This window comes from Periophthalmus magnuspinnatus, chromosome 4 (assembly GCF_009829125.3).
Source record: "Periophthalmus magnuspinnatus isolate fPerMag1 chromosome 4, fPerMag1.2.pri, whole genome shotgun sequence".
Classification (NCBI taxonomy): domain Eukaryota; kingdom Metazoa; phylum Chordata; class Actinopteri; order Gobiiformes; family Gobiidae; genus Periophthalmus; species Periophthalmus magnuspinnatus.
Window position 1 is genome coordinate 16,898,161 of NC_047129.1, and position 23,697 is coordinate 16,921,857.

General features: G+C 38.4%; 1 protein-coding gene across 2 annotated transcripts in view; it reads right to left on the minus strand.

Annotated features, from left to right (window-relative positions):
* The window catches only part of LOC117369581 (1-phosphatidylinositol 4,5-bisphosphate phosphodiesterase gamma-1-like), a 40,348-nt gene that overhangs the window by 10,333 nt on the left and 6,318 nt on the right, over positions 1–23,697 (minus strand). The window contains exons 2-24 of one of the 2 annotated variants that reach the window (XM_033964849.2): positions 14,860–15,009; positions 13,924–14,017; positions 12,834–12,881; positions 11,455–11,539; positions 11,268–11,348; positions 10,176–10,210; positions 9,977–10,049; positions 9,726–9,821; positions 9,525–9,643; positions 8,785–8,870; positions 7,747–7,867; positions 7,063–7,231; positions 6,030–6,149; positions 5,836–5,943; positions 5,097–5,284; positions 4,222–4,422; positions 3,949–4,068; positions 3,220–3,403; positions 3,068–3,145; positions 2,892–2,995; positions 1,613–1,709; positions 1,468–1,534; positions 194–360 (exon numbers count right to left, since the gene is read on the minus strand). In XM_033964849.2, the coding sequence (XP_033820740.1) occupies positions 194–360; positions 1,468–1,534; positions 1,613–1,709; positions 2,892–2,995; positions 3,068–3,145; positions 3,220–3,403; positions 3,949–4,068; positions 4,222–4,422; positions 5,097–5,284; positions 5,836–5,943; positions 6,030–6,149; positions 7,063–7,231; positions 7,747–7,867; positions 8,785–8,870; positions 9,525–9,643; positions 9,726–9,821; positions 9,977–10,049; positions 10,176–10,210; positions 11,268–11,348; positions 11,455–11,539; positions 12,834–12,881; positions 13,924–14,017; positions 14,860–15,009 (2,591 nt within the window). The remainder of the gene's footprint in view (positions 1–193; positions 361–1,467; positions 1,535–1,612; positions 1,710–2,891; positions 2,996–3,067; positions 3,146–3,219; positions 3,404–3,948; positions 4,069–4,221; positions 4,423–5,096; positions 5,285–5,835; positions 5,944–6,029; positions 6,150–7,062; positions 7,232–7,746; positions 7,868–8,784; positions 8,871–9,524; positions 9,644–9,725; positions 9,822–9,976; positions 10,050–10,175; positions 10,211–11,267; positions 11,349–11,454; positions 11,540–12,833; positions 12,882–13,923; positions 14,018–14,859; positions 15,010–23,697) is intronic. The other variant, XM_033964850.2, reaches the window with a different exon arrangement.

A 23,697-nucleotide genomic window follows, 5' to 3' on the forward strand; every position in this document is an offset into this window, starting at 1 on the left:
ATGGTATAAATCAATTTATCTGCTCACTGCTTCTACTTTTGGTCACTTGAGGAAAGTCACAAATGTATCTTAAAACATACATGTCTACGGAGAGTGGGAGGAAGAGGACTCAGAGGAACACAGGGAGGACAGAAGGATTTCAGTTACATAAAAGCTTCTGAGTATCCATCCATGTGTTGGCGGTAGTACTGACCCGAGCGTCTGCGTTCTGAGCGGCCTCCCGGATGCGACTGACCCAGCTGCTCAGGTCCTCCAGGCTGTCTGCGGCCACGTCCAGAGTCTGCACCGGGAGAGAAGACAGGTGCTGCGAGTGGATTGTGAAGACATATGGACGCATGTTCTTCCCATCTTTATGCACCACTGAAGAGAGAGAACACAACAGTTTACAATCGTGAATGTCTATTAGAAGAATGCAATGCAATTTGAAATACTATTGATACTTTGCAGGGACATCATGCTAGGGGGGTTCTACATGTATGTCTATGGCAGAATGTTCAGCCATTACCATAGTGACACAATGCACACATTAGCAGACACTGACATAAAAGATTTAAGATGAAAACTCAAGAAAAACATATGAAATAGATTAAACAACACATTTTCAGGAGCCTGTGATTAATACGAGTGATCATTGTCAATTTTTGTATTTGATTTTCACCAAAAAGTGAGAGTGACTAACTGGAATGCTGTTGGCTAATGCTAGCTAGCGTGTAATTGTATTGTTATTTGAGAGGGACTTGTTTAACAGCACAAATCAGCTCACCTTTCTTTCTGTTACGTCAGTTGTTTCTGGTTGTGTTAAAACAAAACTCAGATTAAAGTCTAACTTGAGTAACAGAGCTTCAGACAGAGCAGTGCCTTGGGTTAGCATCACACCCCCAAGGAATGTTGATGATCAATATCAATATCAATATATTTTGTATGTTTGTTTTATGTTGTTATTTAAAGGTACACTATGTAACTATTCTGGTGGAAGGTCCAACATCTGCTTGTCACAGTTGTGATGTTATTGCTTTGCCTGGAATGTTCCACAATATGGCATTAAACATATCTATCTCCATGTACACACACACATAAAAAGCCACATTTATTAAGGTATTTGTGAGCAAGAAAAATACGTGTAATTAAATAAATGCAAAATAGATTACTAGCATACTGCAGAACATTCCAGGCAACGCAACCAAATCTCCAAGAAAGAGGACCATCTACCGAAAAGTTATATAGTGTGTCTTTAAATAATAGTATATAATACAAATCTTCAGAACTGTGTGAATTGTGGATTTTAATTTGTACTATCAATAACCTTAAGTAATATACAGAAGATTTTGCAACACTGGTAGCAATAGGCGTAGGTCAATCTCCCATATACATTTTAATTTTAGTTACAAAACTTAAGACATACATTGTAAGCTCCTAAAGTTGTAGTACTATTTAACTATGCAAAAGTTGAGTAGCACAAATTCTTACCAACATGGCAACTGGGAACATCGATAAAGCCTTTGAGAAATGTTCCAAGAGGACTGTTTTCTGTTGACTGAAAAAAATAAATAAAATGTATATATAAAATTATATATCAATACAAAAATGCATTAGATTCTATTGAGGAACTCACGGCTTCATCCAACTCTCTGGTCGGAGAACTAGACACTTCTTCCACATAATTTGCAGGAAACCAAAGCTGCTTTTTGCCCCCATAGTCTCCTCTCCACCTAAAAGTACCACACATAGTTAAGTAACACACTACAGATTTAACAATATAACATTTTAGAGTTAGGGTTAGTGTGAGAAGTAACATGATTTTACAGTTGTTAATACACTACCCTATAGATGACAGTTCTTCTATCTAGTATGTAAGGTAAAGTGAATGTGAACAGCCAGAAAATGACAGAACCTGGCATTGCTTGAACTGAAATTACCTGTTTTTGCTTCATAAGCCTGATACACGCTTTAGTCAGTCTTAAACGATTTTTAAACATGAGAAAAAGCACAGACCATAGACACGAGGAGAATCGGATTACATTTTAAATCTCCAAGCACAAAGACTGCAGCGAGATATGGCAGCGAAGAGACCGCACACCACAAGCTCAACGCGTTATGAATGCACCTGGGGTCATCTGTTTCCTGTCTACAGTAAAACAGCTCGCTCTGAGACTCTAAAGTGTTCCAAAGGTCAGAGGATTGCATTTCTACTTTAGATACAAGTCAAAACTGTTATTAATAGTGAAATGTGTTGCCAAAATGTACGTTTTTAAAGCACAGAAGGCTGGAGATAATCGGCACAGGTCGCTATCACTAATCTGCAGCAGCTTCAGCCCAATCCTCACTGTGTGGATGTAAACAGACACGTATGAGGAAATACTCTCACCTTTTAACTTTAAAGAACACTTCAAACTGGATAATAGCAGTATTTTGTGGACTAGGGGGTCATTATTTGCAGAGGACACATTCTAATGGATAATATGAATGACAGTGATGCAGTTTAAAGTCATCTAGTTGTCTTTAAATTATTTTCACCATTTCCTGATTGTGTTCAAATTAAAGTCTAACTTGAGTAACAGAGCTTCAGACAGAGCAGTGCCTTCAATTAGCATCACTCCCCCAGGGAATTTTGATGACATCAGTTGCAAAATATCAATATATTCTGTATGTTTGAGACATACATTCATCTTTAAATTACTTTTGCCATTTCCTGAGTTTGTATCTTGTTCGTATGTGTCTTGACGCTCTATTTTATACGTTGCTGCCATGGTGATGTCCTAAATTGTGTATGGCAGGCTTAATATTCTCACAATTATTATCTTTTAGTTATAGTGTGACTTGAATAATCCCAGTTCCTACTTAACCAATAAACGTGAGATCCATAGTCGGAGGTAATTTCAGTATCCACTCACCAGCCGCCTTCCTGTTTTTCCACATTTAGGATGAGGGCCTGTTTTGGGAAGCACAGCTCATCCTCTCGCTGGGCTCTGTAGTCGTATAGAGCTTTTACTGTACACTGGGAAAAAAAAAAATGCCATGAAAATGTTTATTATTTCAAATTTGGTTAGCAATTTTATTAAAAACCTACCCTGGCTGTTGGCATTGTATTAGCTTCCACATAGAAATGAGGAGTTCGAACTTCATACAAAGCTCCGTAATCTAGTTCCTGAAAATAAAATTTTAAAATGCCATTTGCTTGCACATTTAACACGTTGCTTTGTGAATGGGTTGCTAGCTTACAGTGGTGCCCATTCGGTCTAATGTGTCTTCATTGATGGGGTAGCGCAGTTTCATTTTCCTGTATAGAGGATGCTTCTCGTAGTGGCTCACTAGATCCACCAAACTCTCAAACTCAGCTGAACTGCCGAGCATAAAGAGGCGGCCCTCCTGTTGGATGCGACAGTGCTTGATCTTACCCTCAGCCCTGAAAAAACAAAACAAAAACAATTGCATTTGATATTGTTTTGGTTAATGATAGTTCATGAATACACAATCAAACCAAACAAAAAGAAGTCAATTTAGAATACTAGTTAATAGATGCCCTATTGTGCTTGTATCTGCTCTATAGTTATAATCTATGACACACATGGATCATTAAGTTATAAATTGGAGATTTTAAATTACAATATTCATATAAAACGACTTAATAAAAGAAATAAGTCAGTGCCCAATGGGAGCTGACGTCACTGTAAATGCCACCACAACAAAGAACTGTGACGTTTTCGGCTGCAGGTCATGCTAGCGAGCTGCACTTTTTTTTTTTTCGTTTGTTTTCCGAAATGACTACGCGACACATCCTATACATGTTCCAAAATAAGAAAATTTAATTGAAGAACTAAGTAAGCGTCTTGAAAATAAGCAATTAAAGATTGCTCAAACATGCACAAATCACTCCAAATACAACTTCAGTGGGTCAATGAGAAGGAAAAAAATGTAGGTAACTATATCTTTCCCAGACTAGAAGTTCACCTGAAGGAGATGGCATAGGAATTGAGTTCACTGCGTTTCCGCACCAAGAAGGCTCCGTCTCTGGGAACGCGCATGAGCATGTGTTCAGCCTGGACCCGAGACAAGCTCGAGTGGTACCACCTTTAAAAATATATACAAATTCAGTCATTGACATTGTAGTATTGAAACCAGTATGGTGCATCAAGACTCTGCATTAGCTTTGAAAATGAATTTGCAAATTTTAGTCACAGTGACAAAACTTGTACATAAATCATTACAAAGAAAGCCACTTACTCTCTGCTCTCATGGGCGTTGGGTTGGGGGACGGGGTTTCCGAGCCTCATCTCAAACTCGTTGCAGCGCAGAGGTGTGTCCCTGTAGTGGCAGATGAGGCGGTACAAAGTGTCAAACACCAGGTTGTCCGTCAGGTAGAAACGTGTAGAGCCCGACTCCTGACGAGAGTGAATCCGACAGTGCTGCACCCGCCCTGAGCGCCTGCCGCAGAAACAGTTACATTAATAATAATAACGGATATAACATTTTATAATCATTCAATAATTTTTAATAATATTTGTATTATTACTAAGGATCAGAGGTATTGTTTCAGTACTGTACATATTAATGCAGACCTGTATTTTAACACATGTGTATTCCATCCACATGTGCAATTTAAGAAGAAATACTGTGCCATTTTATTTGAGAAGATTTGATTACAATCTGAGTTTTAAAAATGCAATAATTTGTTAAAATAATTACAAATATGACTAACATGAAAAACATTATTATTATATTTATAGTAATCAAATTATAAATATTTGATATATGTTTATGTTTTAACAGGATCTGTGTTTTAACAGTATTCGTACACAACGTAATTCTTGCTTTACAAAATAGACATTAAAATCACAATCAAAACATAAATAATCAAAAATAATCATCATAAAATGAACATTAAAAGAGAAAAAAACGCAGAATAAAAACCTTGAATAAAACCCTTTCAGTCACAGCTAAAAAGAACCTTTTTGAGTCTGGATTTAAACATTGTCAAAGTAGAAAAATAGTAAAAAAGTTTCAATTTTAAAGACAATAGTTTTATCAAACGGTAAATATGTTATGATACTGTAATATTTCATTAACACTAAAATCTGTCAAAGCTGAATGAGACTGACCAGAACGACAGAGTGTAGTCCCCCACAAAAGTCTCACTCTCTCGGACCAGGAAGGTGCCGTCTTTGCCCCCTCCCTCACAATAATCCTGCAGCAGCTTCTCTGCCACCTGTCGCCCGTCTCTGCCCCCACCCAGCTTCCCATGGAACCAGCGCTCCGCACAGTGCTGCTCATTGTTGTTGCACTCCTGCTGAAACGTGGAAGAAAGGGCGGAGATTCAGAAAAACGGCATATGAAAATTAATTATTATATATTAAAATGGCATTCAAACACATGGGCGACAGCAAATCAACAACAACAACAACAAGGGATTTTAAAGACGTACTATGTAACCTTTCTTGTGGAGGGTCTCCCACCTATTTGTCTTCATGAATACTGAAATAGTATTGCCATGTTCCACAGTATGGCATTAAACATACCTTGCATTTAAACAATTACGGGTGCTTTTAATGACCTTGAAAAACATACATTCTTACCTTGAGCAGGGCAGCCTCTCAACAGATCTGACCTGTAACTTGGCTTAGTGGCATCGTCTGCTTGTCTCCATGGAGACAGATAACTTAGATGGAACATTCTGGACCCTCCACCAGAAAAGTTCCATAGTGTACCTTTACAATTGTTTTTTGTTGTTTTTTGTTGTTTTGTTTTTTTAAATGTTTGTGTTTTGTTTTGTATTGAAGCAAAGCAAAAACATTCCATTCTATATTCTGACATGAAATGCATAACTCAGTCAATGAATACCTCTTTTCCTTCATCCTCCTCCTCTTCCTCAGCGGTTTGGTAGTGAGACGTCTCCTCTGAGTAATAGATCTTGTGTGTGGTCAGGACAAAATAGTGCGGGGTCCACGTCTGCATTAGACACAAGAGTAAACAAAACTTGTAGAAGTCCTGCATAAATGTTGCATTAAGTAAAACATAAAAACTCATAATCTCACGTGATCGATGGGGTCTTCCAGGTAAAGGATCCCGTTCTTCAAGGAGTTGCTGATGTCGTTCTCAGAGTAACTCGCGCTGGACACTTCCTCATACACTGTGCCTTCCACCAGTTTCTTGTGCTGTCAAATTATTTTTTCATTATAACATTTCATAATCTGGAAATCAAAATTGGGTCCATTCAGCTGTGACCATAGACTGTATAAAAAAGAGGACTAAGTGAGTGTGATGTCACCCATAGCATTCGGTTTAGCTGGGAGCAGGATCTTAGCAACGCTGTCAATCAAACCTGTTGTACTAGGAGCAACCATAGGGAAAGAAGGCACCTGATTTGTCTATTATAAATGTTCATATGTTCATTTACAGACACAATAGCGAAATAAAAACACCAGGAAGACCAAAACGAGTCTGACAGCAGCAGTTACAGAAAGAGTGGCCATAGTTTTTCAGTAGAAAGTGAACTGGAGCCAGAGTCCATGGGATCGGAAGAACACCCATGCTCACTTCCTATTTGGAACACGATGGCTAGCATTTTAGCTATGTCCATTTATATATACAGTCTGTGACACAAGAGCTGTAATATTATTCAATACACACAGGCCAATTTTAAATATGCAGGGTAGTTTTTGTGGTGATGGGTCCGCTACCTGCTTGTCTCCATGGAGATGTTATTTCCAAAATCCTGAATTGTTTCACAGTATGATATTAAATCTACCTATCTCCATGGAGACAAGCAGGAGACGCCATCAGATCAAATGCTCAGTCAGAATATATGTGTTACATTTTTTTTAAGCTATAAAAATTGTAATAAACTGTAAATTTACAACATTGAAGACAAAGTAATCCACATAGAAACCTTCAAACCTAAAAGTTACATAGTGAACCTTTAAACATAGTTCCTGTTTGTTCTTGATACTAATTTTGTATGATCCCGACTCAAATGGTTCACTCTGTACTAAATCTCCATAATGCAACACGTAAACAATAGAGAAATGGGACAGAAATATGTTTGTTTCCTCATAAAAACGATGATACCTTTATGAGGATCTTGCGTCTCAGCTGGTAGGGGGAGGGCAGCTCTTCTGCATTGTTGTCGACAGGTTTGGTGAGCAGCAGGTCCCCAAAGACCTTCTTAAAGTGAGTCGCCATGTTTCTCTGCTGGACAACACTGCAGTGGTCCTCTATGGACAAGATGACCGGGTACCTGCACACACATTACATAATAATTGCAACAACAACAACACCAAGATATAGGCTCGTCATGATAACATTTTGATGATATATTGCTGTCATTTTGGTCTTAAAATGTTTGTATTAAGCCGCTCTACATGATCCTGCTGTTTTTATTTTGGTATTGTGTCCGTAAATCAAGATATAAACATTAATAACAGACAAATTAGGTGCCTTTTTCCAGATTGGCTCTTTGGTTGCTACGATACTCGTGGTCGGAGTTCCAAATACGGAACTCGTCTCCAAATTGGCCGATATAAATGCTAGCCTCGACGAGTTTCATTTGACTGGAGCCAAACGCTAAAATCGACGCTATTGCAAAGAAAATATACAAAATATTGAGCCCCAAAATATATTGTTCCAGCTTTCATATTAAACGATAACAGATATGGGAGTGTAGGGGTAGGTGGATGGGCAGTTCTAATGCTGTTTGTTGGCCGAGATATATTTTAATGAAAGGTTCTACAAATACAAAATGTTTGTTCTTACTCAGACGTGACAAAGGCATGTTCTTTGATGGTATGAAGCACGTCCAGGAACTTGATCTTTGAGGTGAGGGTGTGTCCGTGATAGATGATGGGCAGGTCGTCAGGTCCATCCCAGCAGTCCACTGAAAAAGAAGTGAATTTAATATGAATGTGATTTTTACATTGAGACAGATTAAGCCAATTTGAATTTTATTCTTGTGACCTTCATGCCATGTTATATGTTGTTACTTCATCAAAAACATACCTGGAGTTGTGTTTTGTTTCATTCACTCATGTTTGTGTAACTCTTTATTATTAGTCTGTCTACATCTCCAAAGCTCAAAATGCTCTGTTCCACCTTGTGATGTCATGAAATGATAGTTTGCAAGTTTACAGGTACCTTTTACCTTTAGTTCAGTAGAGATTGGCAATACCAGGACTGAAATCACCAAAATGATTCTAGTGAAGCTGTACGGACATAGTGGAGCATCCAATATAGGAAATATTACCACATGACGTCATAAGGGGGAAGAGAGTGTTTTCAGTTTGAGAGAAGAACTCAGGCTAAATATGCAGGGAGAATGAAACAAAACACAACTCCAGGTATGTTTTTGAGGAGGAAACAACATTACAACATAGAATAATGCAACATGGGCCCTTTAAATAATCTCTTCCAGGCTTGAGTGCACCTACCCCCATCCCTATCCCTGCCCAAGGCTCTGTCCTTACTTGTGAGCCCAGAAATGTTACATAACAATTCTTTAACAAATATTAACCAAATAAATGAAAATCCCCATGCATGAAATGATAAATTGCCACTAGGAAGAGGTGGAGTCAAAAAACAGGCAACTAGATCTGCAGTTTTGCATAGCTCAGTTTCTATTATGATGTTGTTTTGGATCAATATTGTGTATTACGCTGAAAATAAAAAAAAAACAAAAACAAAACATTAATGATCTATGTGTTAGTGCAATATTAAATAGAAGTAAAAATGGCATAATATCTCCATAATCCTAAAAGATGCATTGGACTAGTAGCGACTGAATTTTTGGTGACGTACATTCGATGCACCGACAGCCCATCCTCAGGCAGCGAGCGTAGGCTTCCAGGGATGACTCACTAGAAAACTGGTCACCTGTCAGGTAGCTAAAACAACAAAACAAGATAAAGAAAGTTAGCTGACTGCAATGCAGATATTTGAATAACTTTAACCAAAAATATATACACACAGAGTTATTTTATATTTAGGGACCATAGACTGTTTATATAAATGGACATAGCTAACTTGCTAGCCGCCATGTTCCAAATAGGAAGTGATCATGAGCGAGCTTCCGGCTCTATTGGCTATGGGTCCAGTTCACTTTACATTAGAAAACGGTGGCCCCTCTCTCTGCAACTGCTGCTGTCATTTTGGTCTTAAAATGCCCGTATTAACCCGCTCTGCATCATCCTACTTTTTATTTCCCTATTGTGTCCGTAAATCAAGATATGAACATTAATAGCAGCCAAATCAGGGGCCCGCTACCATTAGCAACAGGTTTGATTGACAGCGTTGCTAAGCGGCTGCTCCCTGCTAAATCAGCAGTGTGGATGGGAAGGGCCGTTAATTTCAAGACCTTCACTCCAGATTGGCTCTTTATTTGCTATGATACTCGCTGTCGGAATTCCAAATATGCAACTAACTCAGCTCCAAATTCACCCCTATAACCGCTAGCCTCGATGAGCTTCATTTGACTGGAGCTATGGGCGATGTCACACTCACTTAGTCCACTTTATACACAGTCTATGTTAGGGACATACGTGTTGTGAGATGAGGATATCCAGTATTGGGACAGGGGTCTTTTCATATCATCAGGGATGAGGGGAGAGAGGCGAGGGTCACAGATACTGTTTTCTTTAGAGAACAGGAACGTCAAGAACTGCAAATCAGAACAGAAACTCAGCTTTAGAAAGTTGAACATTTTTATAAGCTTTACTTGCATTTTAACTTCAGATTCTCACCTCGTCCAGTTGCAGCAGAGGCTCGGGAGTCGGAGCCCCTCTCAAGTATCCCATCAGAAACTCTCTCACGCGACCTAGGTCAGACGCCCAAGACTCCTACAAACAAACATCTTTTTTTTATCGTCCATAATGTTTACATAATGATTGTTCTTCTATAGCTTCTTTATATTACAGTTAGTAGTTAGCCAAAGTAGTTTAGCCATAAATGTATCATAATTATTAATATTGTTTGTTAAAATAAGCGTTTGTACCTTCTGATCCATCTGTAGAAACTTCTGAAAGTCGTAGAGAGAGATCTGACACAGCTCAGGTCGGTCCACGTTCCTGTAAATGAAACACAAGGCATCAAGTCAAACTCAATACTGACCAGTGTAAACACGAAAGAATAACATCGTGACTATAGAAAACAAAGGACCAAACGTGAGGAGAGCGACAGGAGCAGAGACTCACCGCAAAGGAAAAGACAGGTCCAGCTGCTCAATAATCTGGGAACACACAGGGGCAGACAGAGGAGGGTGGGGGCAGGTGAAGGGCAGGAGGATGGGTGGGTGGAGGAGTAGGAGTGGGTAGAGGGGTAGATGGAAGGATAGGTGGAGGAGTAGGGGTAGGTGAAGGGGTAGGGGTATGTGGAGGGACAGGTGGAGGGGTACAGGTAGGTAGAAGGATATGTGGTGGGGTAGAGGTAGGTGGATGGTAGGGTTAAATGGAAGGGAGGGAGTAGGAGCGGGTGAAGGGGCAGGGGAAGATAAACGGGTGGGGGTAAATGGAGGGGCAGGGAAGACAGATGGATAGGGATAGGTGAAGGGGTAGGTGGAGGAGTAGGTGGAGGGGTAGATGAAAGGGTAAGGGTAGGTGGAAGGGTAGGAGTAGGTGGAGGAGCAGGAGTAGGTGGAGAGGTAGGAGGAGGAGTAGGGGTAGGTGAAGGGGTAAGTAGAGGGACAGGGGTAGGTAGAGGGGCAGGGATAGGTGGAGTAGAGGCAGGTAGAGTGGTAGGGGCGAGGGTAGGTGGAGGGGGAGGTGGGGTAGGGGTAGGGGCAGGGGCAGGTGGAGGGTGAGGCATAAAGGGTCCAGTGAGTGCAGTGAAGTGAGGTGTGCAGCAGTGTCAACATTACACATGACTCAGAGTGTGTTTGTCTGAACCAGCCGCAGTCACATAAACACATGAAACACTCAGAGGAACTTCACTCTGAGCAAAGGACTTTACATTCAAATAGTCCAACTTTAGGTCAGTTTGCATGACACGTGCAATATTATAATTATGATGAATATTACATGGCGATAGTTGAAATATGCTGATAAATATTACCAGGATTATGAAATACATCTAATAGGACGACAGACTGGCATTTATCAGGTGGAAGTCCTCACAGTATTCTTATGTTTTTTTCTTTTGATACAGAAATCACATTTGTTTACATAATTCTGACACGTTGCCCTGACTAATTAAAGAATTATTATTTATTATTAGGACACATTCTCACAAGAGAAAAGTAAACGTTCAATTATCCAACCAGTTTTTATGTTATGAGATTCTGTACTCACAGTCCTCTGTGCGTCAAACATCAATGTCCGGTACAGCTGTGCAAAGTTTGGGTATGACAAGTCATTCCTGGCCTCCACCTCCTGGAAGTGAGGCATAAAACAAACTAGGATTCCTGGTGCAGACATTTAATGCTATTAAGAATGTGAGAATAAACCTCAAAATGATTTCTCTAATGTTTGTTCTAACCTGTAGCTTGTCTTTGAGAAAGCGCATGTTGGGGACTCTGTAGTTAATCTGAGGCAGGAGAGTCTTCACATCCTTCACTGTGATGCTGGAAAAAATGTTAAAAATGCTAATTGTACAAAGATAAGCAGTATAATAAGCAAAGAGTGTTAATACAGAGGTAATAAAGAGGCATTGATATTTGCAACAACACCAAAAGGGGGCACTGTGGAAGAGGAAACCTGGTTTTCTTAACTAACTGTACTGACTATTTTCTGATAGATTTAACAGTGTTTTGCCATTTTGAAAGAGATTTATGGATTTCAACTTGCTGTTATTGTATGTGATGCAATTTGAGAATGGTCGAACATTCAAAACATATAATGTTTTCTTAATTAATTGCTATGGCAACTTTTCATCATTCAGAAACAATGGATAGAATGTCCCAAGAGGCGTTGAACATGTGTTTACTGTGTTGTTTTCAGCAGACAGGGTTAATGCAGGTCACTCGTATGGACCGTGTGATCAGACAGTGGTCAAGGGTCTTCCTGCCCGCTCCTGTCTGGACACGGTAACTGTTACTATGTTCAAAGAATATCCTCTGTGAGCTCGCTGAATCACGTCCTGTCTCATATCTGGAGCTGGCACGGAATTTGTCCTGTTCTGAACGATATCCCAGGGCCTAGGCTGAGCTATGGCAAGTGACTTTTAGATGGATGTAATGAAAGAAATGTTTTTTTGCTTATTCAATTTTGAGTTAATGCCATAGACTAAGTGAGTGTGACGTCACCCACAACGTTCGGCTCCAGTTGATGAAGCTCATCGAGGCTAGAGCAGTTATAGCGGCCAATTTGGAGACGAGTTCCAAATTTCGAATTTCGACCGTGAGTATCATAACAACCAAAGAGCCAATCCGAAGCGAGGCTGTTGAAGGTGACGCTGAACAACTTTGCATAACAACTCTTACTGAACAACTTTGCATAAATAAAAGTTATGAGACGTTCTGGGCCAATTATAACCACTATATAGTCTTATTACATCAATATATATGTCCAACCAGAATATCGACTTAACCGATATTCGCAAGTCGATATCCGTTGGTATGATTTTATGTGTGACCTGGATAATCGTGATTATCTATTCACTGAATAACTTTTGACACCTATAATTTCTAACAACGATGCCCTGTTTTGGTTGTAGATGCAGACCCATTCCACAGTGCACTGAGACGAAATGGAAATAGGTGATTGGAAGTTGGAGGGGTTAAAGGTCACAGCTGCCCTCTTTGATCACATCTGGACAGGTTTCACTTCCACATTTCCCCTACTGAAGAACCGACCAATCAACTTCTGCCGTGAAACGCAGCGAGGGGGCGAAGACATGTTTGTTAGCACAGCGCTCACCTGCCTTCACGATTCCTGTCCATCATCTCAAACTGCTTCCTCAGCCACCTACGCACACAGGAAATGGGACAGGTCCGAAAATGTAATTTGATTTAAAAAGCAGATGGGAGCAAGTTAAATAATTTAATTTAATATACAATGGTTATTACTGGTTCAAACTGTTTTTCAAGATTGTTTCCATTTGTTGAGTTCATATATTTGCAGTACCATGGAGTCTTAATTGGTAACATATCCATGGAGAACAGAAAAGTTACTTCTTTAAGGTTGGGATGTGAGAATGAATGTAAGTCAATGTAATGCCCATATAATGCATGGAATGGTTGTTTGCATGGATCAGCCGAGAGGAAACAGTGGTAACATTTTACTACACTTATTAAATTATAAATTAATTGATATAAAGGCCTGTCTCTGGGCTGGCCTGGTAACACCTTGGGGTCCCACTGGAGGAACTGGAGGACATGTCTGGGGCATGGTTCCAGATAAGCAGATAAGAAAATGCATAGATGGATTATATCTTTTTAATGACTGTATTATTTTGCATAATCTTATTCTCCCACAAATTAGGCATTTACTAACACTTTTAATAAACTCTTTATAACTCCTTATTATTGTAGTGTTAGAACATTTTTTATATGTTAATAAAGGTTAATAATTGAAACTACACTAGAACTACTACTTAACCACTAGAGACAGACCGATATATCAACTGGCCAATATATCGGACTGATATTTGGACTTTTTAGGGTTTGTTCAGGAATTAATGTAACACCTGATTTCAAAAAACAAATCAGCAGATAGGAAAAAAACACTGTGGAAACAATAAAATAAATATAGAAACAATACAAATAAAAAATAAAATAATATTTTAAAAAACAAACAAACACTGGTTTTATAACTCAAAGGCACTTAGCAATAGTGTAACACAAAACAGTAGTGAGGAAGCAGTCATTTGTGGGGGTTATAGGCGATGAGGAAAAGATGAGTTTTGAGCTGTTTTTTAAAAGTCTTTATTAAGTTTCTGATGTAAAGAGAGGAGAGCGTTCCAGAGGGTTGGGATAAGGTCAAATATCCACTAAAGATTATCACACACCTGTCTGTCTGCTGTGGAGCTGGAGCCCTCTGAGTGTCACTCATGAGCCAGTTTAGACCCGTGATCCACATGTTCACTTCTTCTTCACTGAAGGCTGCAATAAAACAAAACCACAAAGACATACTGTATCTCAGCCATCGGGTTCACATCCACTAAAACCAGGACAGACAGTGATACTAGTGTACATATGTATGCATTTAGGAAGTAGCAGAGTGAGGGCACAGACAGAGGGGAGAGTTGGGGATGGTAAGGCTGAAGAAGGGGTTCTCATAAGAAACGCTGAGGAGGAGCTACTGTGAATATAACTGACTCTGAGGTTACAGGATACAGCTGCCAGAGAGGAGGCCTTAAAGGTGATATATGTACCTTTTCTAGTGAGGAGTCTGCCACTTGCTTGTCTCAAATGGAGATGCTATTGCTTTGACTGAAATCTATCTATCTATCTATCTATCTATCTATCTATCTATCTATCTATCTATCTATCTATCTATCTATCTATCTATCTATCTCTCTATCTCTCTATCTACCTAGCTATCTAGCATTTCAATTATAGGTGTTTTGCTGTTGAAAAATACTGAAAAAACAGCATTTTTAGAGTGAACAGGATCACCTCTCTGCAGATGCGACCTGTAACTTAACATAATGGCATCACTTGTTTGTTTCCATGGAGATAAGTGTAATAACATACTGTGAACAACACCTCCATGAAGACAAACAGATAGCAGACCCATGTCAGAAAGGTTCCATATTGCTGCTTTAAGTTTGTTGGGGGCTCTGACTCTAAACAGGTTGAAATAAAGTTTTGTGCTCATAAATTAAACTCAAATGGAATACAATTTGAGCCATACCAGAGAAAAGTGAGGGAGAATCAGAAGAAAAACATGGATGAAATAAATTTGAATGGTTAAAAGCCACATGGACCATTCTTGCACTAACCAGCGACACTGAGCGTGCGCAGGCGAAACTCCAAACCGTACAGCACAATGAAGCAGTGGGAGGAGTCCAGTTTACGAGCCTCCTCTGGGTAGCGCTCGAAATCCCGGGATCCCTTTCCCAACCGCAGCTCCCGGATTTCTCGGATGTCAACTGGAGGAGGCAGGAGAGTACGGCTCAGGTTGCAAGAAGACAAACACGCATAGACCATAAATCATTCCTTTTTGCTCCAACATGTGGGTCCTATGAGAGAGAGTGGACTGAGACACTCACATAGGCTCATGTAGTCTAGAGCTAGCCCCGGTTTCAATTTTATTATAGTTTTTGTTTGGATAGTTGTTGGTTTTTTTTAGCATTTAAGCATATTTTTAGTCCTGTTTTAGTAAAATAACTTTTTCCGTCAAACACTCTCCCAACTGAGCTACTGTCGCCCCATTTACTATTATTATTTTTTATTTGGATAAGGTTTTTTTCATGATTTCTCACCTTGTTTAGTATTTTTTTTTGTCTAAGTTTTAGCCATATTTTAGTCCTGGTGTAGACCTGGTTTAGTCCAGATCTAGTCTAAGCTTTGGTGCTACTTAGAGGTCCAGAAATTATATAAGTTGGTGCTACTTAGTGTGAAAATTTGAGAAAAATCGGTTTGCTAGATTTCTTATACTGTGCGAAGTTTGGTGGTTCGATTCTCTCGACATAAACATCATCGGTTATGTGCCCAGATCGTTTGACCCACAGGTTGGCGGTACTTTCTTCGTTTTATATACATACGAAAGATGTCAAAAATATGTAGTACGATATATGGAATATGTAGTAAAGAAAAAAAGTGAAATATTGTCTAACTGGCTTTAACATTTTATTTCTGAGCTGGGCTAGTGAAAGTATTATTTAAAATAGTTTGCTAGACCCAGTGGACATATCCCAAAGCCTGTTGACCACACAGTGATGATGTCAGCGTTGGACCGCACTTCTAACAGTTGCAGAAGTCCAGTCTGAGACACACCCACAAAGAAAACCAGAGCTTCTAAATGACCACAGCAGATGTCCTCAGCAAACACTCATCCTGCTCCTGGACGGAAGGACACAGAAGACGTGTTCAAATAGAGTATAGAAACAGATACATAATTACAGATAAATAATGAACTGAGGCATACAAGTTTAGATTAAATTAATAATATGGGCTGAATGATATCAGGGAATGATATCAGGGAATGATATCAGGGAATAATATCGGGGAATGATATCGAGGAATGATATCGGGAAATAATATCGGGGAATGATATCAAGGAATGATATCGAGGAATAATATCAGGGAATGATACTGGGGAATGATATTGGGGAATGATATCGAGGAATGATATCGAGGAATAATATCGGGGAATGATATCGAGGAATGATACCTGGGTATGATATCAGGGAATAAAATCAGGGAATAATATTGGGGAATGATACTGGGGAATGATATCGAGGAATGATATTGGGGAAGGATATTGGGGAATGATATCGAGGAGTGATATCGAGTAATGATATCGGGGAATTATATTGAGGAATGTTATCGGAGAAGTATCAAACTGTGATTCTTGTTGGCAAATATTGTGATAAGATTTATGATTTATTTTTCAAAATCAAGATTCCTTTTCAAGTCCATGTTTTAAGCACATCCAGGAGCAGTGACGTTTAAAAGAACACTCAAATATGAACAGCTGAAACTAACACGAGGTCCACGTGTGTGTCATATGTTTGCAGAGGTTTAAGCCCAGCAGGTTTTTTCTGTTTAATATTACTTGACTGATAACTCAGACTTATAAAAACATAAAAATAAAAATATAAACTCTCTGCCCCATTGTACTACCATTTTAGCCCCTTTTATCCACTGCAGCAGCAGAACCATCAGCCACCTCAGCATCTTCATCATCTCTACACATTTTTTCACTCTCCTTTTTTCACTCCTGATATGAAAAGTTCATATAATCAGTTCACTGTTTATTCTGTGTGACTCATGTTACATATTACGCACATTTATTTTATATAATAATATATATATATAATAATATATATATATATAATAATATATATATATATATATATATATATTTTATTATATATATATATATATATATATATATATATATATATATATATATATATATATATTTTATTTTATTTATTTTTTTTATTTTATATTTTTTTATATTTCTATTGTATTGCACCAAATTGCTGAAGCACAACCCAAGTTTGGAATTTTTTCTGGTTTTTTTTTTTTTTTTTTCTCTTTTTCGCTTCTCTGTGGTTGATGTAAACAAGCCAGAAGTCTGGACACACCCTCTCATTCAATGTCTTTTCTTTTTCTTTATTTTTACTATGTTCTACATTTTATATGCAAATAGAAGACATCAAATATATGAAGTAAGATATATGGAATTATATAGTAAAGATTTTTTTTAACCTTACATTCAAATCTTCGAAGTAGCCATTTTTTTCTCTATAATATATAACATTGAATGAGAGGGTATGTCCAAACGTTTGTGTTTAAACATACACCACCAGTCAAAAGTCTAGACACACACTTTTTTTTTTTTTTTTTTTTTACAACTTTCTACATCTTACATACCCGCAGAAGACATCAAATATATGAAGTAAGATATATGGAAATATGCAACAAAGAAAATAAGCTAAATAATTCTGCTAAATATTTTCCAATAAAGCAAAGGATGGAGACTTTGAGTATTTGAATATAAAATACACAAAAAATGTTTATTTTCTTTACTACATAATTCCATATATCTTACTTCATATATCTGTGTGTGTGTGTCCAAACTTCTGACTGGTTGTTTGTACTAGTATATTTATAATATATAATATTTATAATAAAGTAAAGTAAAGTAAAGTAAAGTAAAGTAAAGTAAAGTAAAGTAAAGTAAAGTAAAGTAAAGTAAAGTAAAGTAAAGTAAAGTAAAGTAAAGTATAATTATAACTGTCTGTATTTCAGTGAAAGTCTGGACACAGCCTTGAGCATATGGACCCAGCCAATGTTTGGACTCAGATTAAAGACAACTATACTTCAACTTGAAACAAAAGCCTTTTATTCTACTGTAAAAACCTGCCTTTTCTTTTCATAAATAAGCCTCCTAGATCTACAGTCTGTATACACTGTGTTTACTGAGGCTCTTATCATGAAATCTATTAACTAATGGTTCACTTATGGGGGCGTCCAATAGCTTTGCACTGTTCCACATTCTTCAGGAGGAGCAGACCGCCCCATCACGGCCTTTAATCCTAGGCCAGGCTGTAAACATGCATGTGATAAAACCTCGACCAAATGAGAACTGGAGGCACTTCACAGTCTGGAGCTGTCAGCAGTGAAATAAAATAGAAAAACAGCTTTATGAAAACAGAATATAGAAATGGTATTAAACATTAACATTTAGATATAAAATTGAATTGAAATCGCTAACCTGTCTGCATAAAAAACTATCAACCCTGTAGTTTAGATCTAAACAAGCATGTCCTGAAATGCCCCTGTGAAATGCCCCTGTGGGTGCTCAGATTTTAGTCTTGTTGTCAATTCTCCTGGACATGTTTAAAATGTCAACTTTGAACAGAATCCCATTATTAAAGCTGAAATCACAAATCTAATGTAATTGCAATGCATATCTGTAAAATCACAATTAGATATTTCCCCCAAATCATTCAGCCCACGAGCTGCAGATGTTGTGATGTTTTCATGTAATAAAACACTACATTCTAGCTTCTTGTGTGCCATCTGTGTGAGAGTGAAGTCACCAGCTGGAGGAGGATACATTAGTTTTGCTGCATTTCCACGGCGATTATGGGCAGCTGCCGGTTTCAGGTCAGTGGCAAAAAAAGAGCGTGCCAAGAGAGGTCTGAGATGGTAAACATGCGAGTGCACGAGTGTCTGAACGCTGATGTAACGGGAAATAAACAAACGAGGACAACAGGACACGGCATGCAATCAGTGGCTCCACGTGTACAGAGGACAATTATGCACAGCAGAAGAAGAACAGTTTTCCTAAAAGTTTTTTTTTTTTTTTTGTTAATAACCAATCGCTGATCAGACATGCAGGCCTTATGTTTTCCTACATAACCCTATAACAGAAACTATCATTATTAAGAGGCAGATGGTTAATCGAGCAAAGCTATACGCCAAAGTGAAGCAGGAGGTGAGAGAGAAAGGATTTACGAACAAAATAACAGTAAAAAAGGTTTTGAGTTATTCATTTACAATATAACTGTTGAGTTGTTGAGTTTAATTGTCTGACAAATGCGAAATGACTGTAAACTTACCAGAGATAGGCTGATATATCGTTTGGCCAATATGTCAAGCCAATATTTTCTACATACCGTATTTTCCGGAGTATAAGTCACACTTTTTTTTAATAGTTTGGCCGAGGGTGCGATATGGTAATTATTTGCATATCTGCAGCACAGGCCAATATTTTGTTTTGGTCGATCTAACGAGCCTAAAAATACACACAATCCTTTATATTAACACTCAAATACAAAGGGATAGCTGCACAGAACGTGACTACACAGCTCTCTTATGCGCTTGTGGTGAAAAAAAAAAAAAAAAGGCTTGAGGTGAGTTTGTAGTAAATTTAATTAAAATGGGCCCAACATATCAACCCCAAAATATCGACACATTTGAATTCAAAATAATCGGTATCGGCATCGTCCATAGAAACCCCCCCCCAAAAAAAACAAAAAATCAGTTCATCTCTATAACGTACCCACAAAAGTCCACAATTATCACAAATTGAGCTGGTCAGACATGCAGGCCTTATGTTTTCCTTCATAGACCTTATAACAGAAACTAGCATTCCTAAGAGGCCGATGGCTAATCGAGCAAAGCAACACGCCAAAGTGAAGCAGGAAACAGTGGTGGAAGGTAACAAAGTACAAGTGGTAAAGTACTGTAGAATTTTTGGGTATCTGTACTGTACTTAAGTACATTTAAGTACATTTTACAGTGGATAATTTTTACTTTTACTTCTCTACATTTGAGAGCAGTATCTGTACTTTTTACCCACTACATTTTTTAACTGGACTGAAAAGTAAAAAGTACTATGATTTGAGGGGTTATTTTTTACCATGTTTGTTGTAACTGACTGAAGTTTTCAAGTTCAAGCTTTGGCTTTGAGGAAAACAAAAATAAATACACAAAATTCATAAAAAAAAAAAGTTAAGAAATTGCTTTGAATTACTACTGTTGAGCAAAATGTGTCATTTTTAATCAATATCACTACATTTAACTCTTTAAGAAATTAACAACACTCGTGTGAAATACTTGTACGTTTTACTCTTAAAGTACATTGTTAAAACAGATATGGATAACAGTCAGTTTTTTCATGTAATACTTTTACTTGAGTAACTTTTTACCTCTGTATCTGTACTTTTACTTAAGTGGCAAAATTGAGTACTTCATCCACCACTGGCAAGAAGTGAGGGAGAAAAGATTTACAATTAAAGTAACAGTAAATCAGGTGAAGAGTACAATATTTCATTTACAAAAATCACAAGTGCACAGTCTAATAAAGCTACAAGTGCTGAGGGTCAACGCCCAGATAAATACCACAGGGACAAACATGGGGGCATCACACGGGGGGCAGCGGTTGTTTATATTGCCTCAAAACCATAGACTGTTTATATAAATGGACATAGCTAACCTGCTAGCCGCCACGTTCCAAATAGGAAGTGAGCATTGGCGCACTTCCGGCTCCACTGACTCCAATTCACCTTTTATTGAAATATTATTATATTTTGAAAAATTGTCACCCCTCTCTCTGTAACTGCTGCTGTCAGACTCGACATTTTGATTTTAAAATTTTCATATTAACCCGCTCTACATGATCCTGGTATTTTTATTTTGCTATTTTGTCCGTAAATCAAGATATGAACATTAATAACAGACAAATCAGGCACCTTCTTTCCACGAGGTCACTCCCGCTTGCGTTAGGAACAGATTTGACTGACAACGTTGCTATGCACCCGCTCCCTGCTAATCCAGAGGTGCACCCGGGTGGGAAGGGGCATTATCTTTCCCAACCTGGCTCCGGATTGACTTTGGTTGTTATGTTACTTACGGTCGATATTGCAAATGTGAAACTAAGCTCCAAATTGGTCGCTATAACTGCTAGCCTCGATGAGCTTCATTTGACTGGAGCCGAACACTATGGGTGACGTCTTTATACAGTCTATGGTCACAGCAGTAAACTCCTTTAAACCTGGACGAGGGGCCTTTTCACTCTCACACACCTGGGATACTGTCCTGGAGAAGTTGGACTGCAGATGGCGGACACGTTGCAGTAACATCACGTGACCAGGAAGAGCGCTAGTGAGCAGTCCAATCTGGAGGTCGTGTACACATAGATACTTGATAGAAATTGATTTCCTACTGGCCAAATATAGTAAACCTTAGCACACATATTGAACAAAACACTTTTCAAAATGCTCCAGGGCTAAAAGTGTTCCGCATAATGAACGCTGCTTAGAGCCTAATTTGCCATCCATGACTGTGCTTCCTCATCAAGATGTTGAATGTTTTGTTTCCCTGCAGCCAGTCAGTGTTACAGACAGGAAGAGGCCCTCCCTGATAACCCCACACTTCCTCCGCCTCAGGATTTAATACCCCGCTGTGTGCCAGGACTCATCCCAAAGAATAACACCATCCCACACACAACAAAAGATGGGATTACAGTGAAAAGAGCAGAATCAGGGCAAAATAAGAAGGAAGTGAACGGGGGATGCAGAAAGAAAACGTGAAAGGGTTTGAGAAGGAGTGAGTGACTGGGCTGGGAGGAGGGAGAGGAGAGGTGGAGGACACTGGACAGATAATCAGTATCGGCATCGGCCAGGAAAAACTCATATCAGTCGATCTCTAAAACGTAACTACAAACTAGAGTTACTAAGAGGCAGATGGCTAATCGAGCAAAGTGAAGGAGGAAGCAGTGGTGGAAGATAACAAAGTACAAGTAGTAAAACACTGTACTTACGTAGAATTTTTAGGTATCTGTACTTTATTTTGGATTGGACACTGTACTTTTACTTCACTTCATTTGAGAGCAGGTATGTGTACTTTCTACTCCACTACATTTTTGAACAGTAAAAAAGAGAGAGAGAAATCAAAATAAAAAGGAAGTAGTGAACGGAGGATCCAGAAAGAAATGTGAAAGAGTTTGAGAAGGAAGCAGTGAGTGAGTGAGTGGGCTGGGAGGAGGGAGAGGAGAGCTGGAGGACACTGGACAGATAAACGCAAGGAGAAGTAGAGTTCCTGGAATGTACCAAAGGGAGGAGGGGGTGAGTGAGGGGTTATGAAAGCGCATGTGTGTATTTTTTATATCCCAGGTCCCGAGCGGCTGCGATCTACTGGAGGTGTCTCACAGAGCAGGCCTGAAGATTTGCGATGGCTCCGCTTAGGGAGGAAGGCCAGGTGGGGACTTTTCAGGGACCTTTAAAACCTTCTCGATAGATAGATAGCGCTTTTATTGTTGGATTAGTTTGACTGATTTATAACCAAACATATGGTAATAAATGAAGGATTGTTATTAGGTCCCATAAAATGATATCAAGTCCCATATTGATAAAATGTGTGCTGGAGGATATTAGCTTAATCTGAAAAATGGGAATAAGATAAACAAGAGAAGACTGCAGCCTGTCAAATCTAAATACATGAGACAGTAATGTGCTAATCTGAAAAAAACAACATAGTATAAAGTGTGCTGTTTGTAAAAAAATAAAAATAAACGGAGAGGTTAAGTAAGGCAGGAATGGTCAAAATATTAGGGGCGGTCAGATATGGAGTTAATGATCCTGATAAGACAATAGCTGTAGTGCAGTTTCACTTTTGACCTGCTAAAAATGATTTGAGCAAAGCAAAAATATATTTTAAAAAAACAACTAGAAAAAAAACTAAAAATGACTGAATCAATTGTTTTGTTGAATCCAGCTCTGTAAACCACTACATTTGAAGCTTTATTAAATCTGAAAATCAGTGTTAGATACTTTTACTTTTTACTCTTTATGTACTATTTTAAACAGGTACTTCAATACTTTTACTTCAGCAGATTTTTTCATGTGATACTTTTCCTTGAGTTTTTTTTTTTCCCCTAGGTATCTGTACTTTTACTTAAGTAACAAAACTGAGTACTGTACAAGACGCACCAAGCAAAAAATGCATAATAATGAATAAAAATAAAAACATATTTCACATATAAATCGCATCTGAGTATGAATGAATGAATGAATATTGTTTATTTGAGCAGACAGACATTTGAGCAGACATAATAAAAAAACAAACAAAAACAAAACAACAGTATAAGTCGCAACCCTGGCCAAACTATGAAAAAAAGTGCGACTTATAGTCCGGAAAATACGGTACATCTTCCACCACTGCGCGATTGTTTAAACACACAGTCTCCCCTTTAGCTACAGTTACTTTAGTTACTTTCATTTCACACGTCTGATGGACACAATGGCGGAAATAGAGACTGGAGCAGCTTACATAAAAATATTGGTGCAATTTATTGGCTATTTAAACAAAAAGTTATATTAGCACCAAGATGTAAACTTTAAATCTTTACAAAGTGCTTTAGATGACTTGATGACTGCAACATGGGATGGTCACATTAACGCCAGCTACAAAATAAAAACACGCATCTGGGGACTGAAAACTAAACCGTTCCTAGAGTTTGCTTTGGATTCAGAAAATTTCTCACGGCGTGACTCAGATAATCCAGGGAGGTAAGTTTAATCACAATACAACCGTTTATGAATCATTACAAGACAAGTTTATAAATGGGGCCAACTAGAGGTCAGCTGCTGAGTTTA